General features: G+C 39.3%; 1 protein-coding gene across 1 annotated transcript; it reads left to right on the forward strand.

Annotated features, from left to right (window-relative positions):
- Window positions 1–1,754: 1,754 nt before the first annotated feature.
- On the forward strand, window positions 1,755–2,510 carry LOC131243497 (peptidyl-prolyl cis-trans isomerase). The gene has a single exon (XM_058242887.1). It carries the CDS (start codon window positions 1,828–1,830, stop codon window positions 2,344–2,346), a length of 519 nt encoding a protein of 172 aa, XP_058098870.1. The 5' UTR covers window positions 1,755–1,827; the 3' UTR covers window positions 2,347–2,510.
- Window positions 2,511–7,409: the final 4,899 nt, after the last annotated feature.

Raw genomic sequence — 7,409 nt, forward strand, 5'->3', positions numbered from 1 at the left:
CTAAAATGGTCACCCAACAAGGAAGACGTCCCTCACCATCTTTTAAATAAGAGCTCCAACTGGGCTCTGCTAATTTCATCCCCCATGAAGGACAGTTCTTAATTTGTAAAATTTGAAATTTCAAGGATTTTATAGCAAGCAATTCGTTTATATTTTAACCAAAATATTATCCAAGAAAAGCTTAAAAAGCTACAAATCTCAAGATTACGAAATTTTCTAGCCACCCATTGTCAAATAAAGTGCAACCCACTTTCAGAAGGAAACAACGTAAATTCTGGGCCAGGAGATCAAAAACGTAGCCCACCTGATGTAAAGCTCGGATGTCGCACAAGTGTTCCATACCGGCACGTGAGCTCGCATGTGTAAGGCAGAATCGTACGACGAAGTGCGAAGAACTTTCAGATCAAATCGTGCGAAACCACACCCTATCACCAGAGTCTCCCTAGTCTCGTGACAAATATTGTCGCGATTTTAAAAATATACCGATATTTTCCCGAAAAAACAATCATACGATATTATCGCGATAAAATTCAGATATTTTAAAAAATCGACGATTGGACTTATCGCGATTTATTCACGAAATGATCGCGATTCATTTATTTATACCTAGATATTTATTCATTTATAATAAATGAAATTTACTTTTCAGGGATATTTTTTTCGATAATATCCAGAGAGAGAAAAAAAAAAGGAAGCCAAAATCCGAAAATCTTCCGAGAAATTACGATGCCGAGAGATGCGCGAGAACGAGATATGCACTCTCCCGAGTCCCGACGAATCAATGAAAGCATATGCCTCATTGAGGTTTTCTAGAATACATCCTGTCGTACTGTGGTAGGGTACGTTATGGGTCTAGAGCCGTTGGATCTGGTGTCATACTCAGAGATCCAAACGGTCAATCTGACGAATTACAACAATAAAAGGGGCTTTTTTGAAAATACTCACTATTGGAGAAATTCTAAACATTCAAATCAATGGCCCACAAAGTCACAATGAAGGGAACGGTCTCTATTCAACGATAAATGTTAAACAAACTAACCGTAGAGTATTCCAATAGGAGAGTTGTATTGTCATATATCATCCATCAAAGGTAGATGCATCTTATAAACACAGCTTGGATTGACGAATTTGAACTCACAGACAACTGCAACAGACCCAACGTATCCTATTACGGTACGTCGCGATGTATTGTAGGAAACGTCTGCTTCACTCGAAGTCTCCAACCCAAGCTGCTTACCCTAACCCCAAACCAACCTAACCATAGTTAATAAACTCACTTTCCACGAAAATGCATACACACTCGCATGATATAAACGAGCAGCATCGCGATACACATGCTAAAATAGAATGTTTTTACGAGATCCAGACGGTCCATTCATCTCTTTCTATGATTTTGAATATCCGATTATGTAAAATTGGACTCTTACACGTGTGCACCAAATATGGACTTTTCCCTTGCTATAGTGGATTTATCTCATAAAAGGTGGACCATCTGATAAATAGACTAGATTTTTTTTTTTTTTTGTGTGGAGCAAAGGTACACTACATCTGATGAATGGTCTGGATCTCTCAACACATGCACCTCGGTACCTGGAAGACTCCCCTACCCATCTACCTCAAGCGAGCGAGTACGCTAATTGCTTCTTCAGCCTCGGCTCCAGATTGCACCACGTGTCCAACTTCAACGGCTGAAATGCTCGGAACTTAGATAATCCCAACCCCCACCGTTCTATATAAACCTACCACTGCCAAAACCCTAGCACAACAACCTATCTCCCATCCTCCACCGATTCACTGAGTCGAAAGCACCCGATCCGACACTGAGCCATGCCAAACCCCAAGGTCTTCTTCGACATGACCGTCGGTGGGGCCCCCGCCGGCCGGATCGTGATGGAGCTCTACGCGGACACAACCCCACGGACTGCTGAGAACTTCCGGGCCCTCTGCACCGGCGAGAAGGGCACAGGGCGCTCTGGCAAGCCCCTCCACTACAAGGGCTCGAGCTTTCACCGAGTCATTCCGAATTTCATGTGCCAGGGCGGCGATTTCACTGCCGGAAACGGTACCGGCGGCGAGTCGATCTACGGCTCCAAGTTCGCTGACGAGAATTTCATCAAGAAGCACACCGGCCCCGGGATCCTGTCCATGGCCAACGCCGGACCTGGAACGAACGGCTCCCAGTTCTTCATCTGTACGGCCAAGACGGAGTGGCTCGATGGGAAGCACGTCGTGTTCGGTCAGGTCGTTGAGGGTATGGATATCGTGAAGGCGATCGAGAAGGTGGGGTCCTCGTCTGGGAGGACCTCGAAGCCGGTCGTGATCGCCGATTGCGGTCAGCTCTGTTGAGATGGACGGTTGGGATGATGATGTCCTAAGAAATTAGGGTTTATGACTTTGGGTTTAGAGTCTTGTGATCTTTTTACGCTTTTGTCTTTGAGAAGGGAGTAAACGACTGTTTGGGTGTAGAAAGGGTTCTTTCTTATAATAAGATTAGGGTCTTGCGTTTTCCATTCCCTTTTACTCATACGCGGCGGTGGATCTCCACCGTTCATTAGGGTGGGTCTACGTTTGATGCCCTACATTCAAATCACATCCGTCCTTGGCGATCAACGATCGTAAGCGTCTCAGTTGAGATTAGCACTGATCTGGGTCGGTTGGACGGTTGGATCTGTGCATGCACAAGGAGTTGATGCCACAGGACATGATGCACTACAGCTTATTTGAAAGATGATTTCAGGTCGATTGCCGTCCAGGATAGTATGCAGTTCTAATGTGGGGCCGACCGTTATCCACGTGTTATATCTGATGGACAGGAAAGGTGGGGCCCACCTTGATATATGTATTCTATATCTACACCGTCAGACCTTTTTACCAGACCAATTTTGGGCTCTGAAACTCATCCAAATCTCATGTGGACCATACGAGACGGTGGTGATTGACCGTTAAAAACTGTCGGCCACAACTTTTGGATCAAGCTGATGTTTTTTTTGAAAAAATATTTTAAGGCCGCCTTTAGATCCGTATAATTTTTGGTCTCGTGCCCTAAAATGGTCCATTAAAAGTTAAAACAGATGGACGGTGGGGATATGGAATACATACGTCCACAGATCTAGAACATTTGGTAAAATGGTGAAACATTCATCAGGCGGATTCCACGGCCTAGGACGGCTGCAGGTAAAGTGGTGAAACATTCATCTGCCGCTAGGCCGGCAATCTATTGTGCCCTTGTGCGTATGTGTCTATAACTAGATTATCTAGATTTGACATTGAAGCCGTCCAACAGGTTAGGCACACCATCAATGTCAATAGCAGAAAAAGCAGACCTTGTCAAGATGCAATGGTAAAATAAGTAACTGTAGATTCATATGAGGTGAAATTTTTAAACTTTGTGGGGGGCCTATCGTTGTAGATCTATGCCCGTCAATCGTGATGCAAGCAGGCCGAATCACAAGAAACAAGAGTTTAACACCTGCCGTTGAAACCTTCGTGTTCCCAAAATGATTTGGTTGCCAATGTCTATTTATGTTGTGATCCATTCGATGAATGGTCTAATTTTTTATATTAAAAAATTAAAATTAAAATTAAATATTTATTGACCAAGGGGTTTGGTTCTAGGTTCGGTTCCGGGGTCTGGTTGACGGTCTGGTTTGGTTCTACGTATGGTTCTATGTAAAATTTAGAATCAAACCACGTGTTCTGTATAATCAAACCAGATTTTTGGAATTGAAATGGGAACCAAACTAACTGGTTCTTTGATTTTCTGGAATTGGAACCGGTGCCTAGTTTATTGGTTCTACTCGGTGTGCACCCTTACTCTATAAAAAGTTTTGGATGAAGCTGAAATTTGTGTTTTCCCTTCACCCATGTTTATATGCCCACATGAGTTTCGCCTCTTATATTGTGGTCCACGCACTCAATTCTTAGCACATATCCCAGGGGTCGCTTGGCACCATGGATTTGAGGGGATTGTAAAACCCCTGGGTTGTTTGGCACCATGAAGGAAACGGGGGTTTCAAATCCCCTCAACCAGGGGTTTGAAATCCAAGGTGAGACTTTGGATTACATCTAAAATCATTCCCGAGTTGCATGTGTATCACTAGACTATTAATCTATTGGACACATGATCCACTAATGATATCCTAAAATAATTAGATTATCAATTGCATCACTATAATTACTTTAATACGATGAATATCTATAGGATAATAAATATCAAAGAAATATAACAGTTGGTAACATCTCCTATCTAGAAACTGATTAATCTAGAGACGCCTATCCATCAATGGATCTTATATGATAAAACATATGGATCTTACAAAAGGATAAAAACAAAACCTAAATAATGGATAATGCTACACCATTCTTCTCATCATTAAAACAATTAATCATCATAACTTAAAGAAATATTAAACCCATGTGCTTCCCTTCTAGCTTGGGCTAGAAGGAACTTAGAAAAACATAATTAAAATAAGAAAGAAAGAAAGAAGAAAAATTGCAAATAGAAAAGATCTAAAAGGAAAGAAACAACTTATAAAGCTTTAATAAAACTAAAAACTCTTAAAAAAACTCTAAATATTGCTCTTGAATGCTTTGAATGATACTTTAGAATGCCCTAGGAGGCCCTATTTATAAGTAGGGAACTCCAATTTTCGTACAAAGTAAAACCCTAGAAAACGCCTCAAATATACGTATTTTTCAAAATAGACTTCTCGCTGCATAGTTCGTTTAAACAGACTTCCTGCTGCAATTTTTCAAAATAAACTTCACATTTTCGAATACTTTTTTAGGACGATTTCACGATTCTTCACTTCAAATCTTCGATTCTCTTCATTCTTCGCTTGATTTTTTTGGATTTTTGGCATGTAAATTCTTCAATCTTAATCTCCTAAGATCCATCTCTTGCCTGGGTTTTTTTAGCATCAAATTCTTACTTTTTAACACATTTTTCAATCCAAGCTCTTAAATTCACCTTGCAATACATATATGAGTAAAATAGAATATTAAGATGATTTATGTTCATAAAACTAAGATATAAATGGAAAAAATTATGCAATATTTGAGTCTCAACGATGATAAGCACCATTTAAACATTGTCCTGTAAATCAATGGATAAAAATCATTGGTTAGTCACTTGAATGTGATTTTGTGCATGTGGCCCATTCGAGACTTAGAATTTCATCATTTATTTTTAGCAAAGTATGTATTTTCAGCAAGCTTATTACAACCATTGTGTCAAAAATTACATAAGTTCACTAATTAGAGATATATTAAAGTTCATTTAGTAATTAAACTCAAACCCTGTAAATATATTATGAATAGTTACCTTTGGATTAAAGTCGATTCTCAATCTAGGGTGCCAAATACAATAAGAGGATTTTAAATCGGCGGGGTTTCAAATCTAGGGGATTCCAGATCCAAGGGGTTTCAAATCCACACTCTCAAACAGGCCCTAAAATGATTTTGGGTGACTCACAGATTCACACCCTTTTTATCATAAAGGTAATTAAAAAAATCAATGGTTAACATTCGTCTCTTCAAAATAGCTATGAATAGAAAAACAAGCACCTTCCATTTTTTTTTTAAGATTTTTTTATAAAATATTACCTTGTTAACATATAATTTTTCAAGTTGGAGTTTGCCATGCCAGCTCCACCATAATGTTTATGTCAAAACTTTTTACCTATATTTGCTTCACCTGCTCACTTAAATCACCGGATAGGTTTGATTGGCCAAGCTTAAATTTTAGTGTGGATTGGTTTTATTACGCTCTGGGCTTAAATTTTAGTCATAACATATGATAGTAAAATCTAACTATGATAGTAAATTTTATATAATCATTGGGGTGGGTTCTATAAAAATAAAGGTTGGATACCTCTATTCCACCTATTAGAATCATGGATAAGCCTGATTTTTTTATTTTTTTCCCTAACCTTTTTTTTTCTTGATATTTAATAGCCAGAATAGATTTCTCAGGCCATCGTCTTCCAACCCTTGGGGGGCTTTCATTTTTGAATTATTCTTAAAATTTTACTGATGTATTAAAAATAATAATAATAATAATATTAATAATAATAAAAAACTTACAAGAGCTCACCCTTGATTTTTTATGAGGCCCACTTAAGTCAATAAAAAAGGGAATTTTTTTCCCATTCAGATTTTAAGATATCACATGGCATATCATGATTAGTGGCTTATCCTATCGCAATATGCAATGGTGCATTGTATCATTTCCCTCCTATAGAATATACTTTTGCTATAGAAGATACTTTTCTAAGAAGAGTAGCTGTAGATTTTATTTTTTTTCAAGGATTCCACCGATCAAGATTTCAACATAACATACGTCGAGCAACGTGTAGAAGAGAAATGCACAGGGGCTGCTTGCTCTTTTCTCAAGCCATGTCATAGATGGTCCCCACTCGTGAAGGAATATAAGAGCGATAAGGTGGACTTCGGACAATTGAAGAAAAAACCTAATCAATATGAAAGTTATATTTCATTTTTTAAAGCTACCTCGTTAATTGATAAATTATCGTTCCACTACTAGGGTGTGAGCAGATAGGTCAGCTGCTCAAGTAGGTCCATTGCAATGCTTACGTAAAATCAACCCTGACTACCAAGTGTGTCACCTTATGTCAGGCGAGGGCCCAAACATACTCCCTCCATGATTCGGGTGGACCACATTAATGGAAATTGTAATACTTTGTTTCTTTTAAATGATAGGTTCCATTATTGCCTTTGGTGTGGCCCGCCCAGTTGTGGATGACCCTCTTTTTTTGGAACATGCCCTTACTTTGATGGGCAAAACTAATGAATGGTGTGGATTTATCATGTGACACCTGTGGGGCCTATTCTCTTAAAAAAATTCAAATCACAAAATGACGTGGTGACACACATCACCCCATGAAACAAATCCTCCTCCGAGACTCTCTCTTTCTTTCCCACTTCTCCGCGGTACGGTCGCGCATGTGAACCCATCCACCATGCATGTCATCATCATGATGGGACCCACTCCTCAATCTAAACCGTCCATTAAACCCGGACCCTCGATTAACCTTAGCCCTTAAAATCTTTTGCCTAAAAATATTTTACGTGGCTATCATAAAAGAGAAATTGTGAGAAGAAAAAAAAAAAAAGATCAGGAGAAGGGAAAGTATCTGTGAAGGTTTAACGTCGAGTTCATGACTCATTGACTCAATCCCCAATGATGCGTTGTTGATTTTTCTAGCATTCCTTGCAACTATTCTAGAGAAAGAGAGAGAGATCCTGAGTGGAGGTAGCGTATATCAAGTTATTCCACCAAGTTGACTGAATCTGCCGAGTGCAACTCAGCTCGTCGAGTACGGGCTAACCTGAAGATCCTTTTATAATATCTGATTTTTATGGAGATGAACGCATTTATGTGAAATTCT

Source organism: Magnolia sinica, chromosome 4 (genome assembly GCF_029962835.1).
Source record: "Magnolia sinica isolate HGM2019 chromosome 4, MsV1, whole genome shotgun sequence".
NCBI classification, from domain to species: domain Eukaryota; kingdom Viridiplantae; phylum Streptophyta; class Magnoliopsida; order Magnoliales; family Magnoliaceae; genus Magnolia; species Magnolia sinica.

Coding starts and splice junctions, on each gene's coding strand:
- LOC131243497 (XM_058242887.1), top strand. CDS start 1,828: ATGCCAAACCCCAAGGTCTTCTTCGACATGACCGTCGGTGGGGCCCCC.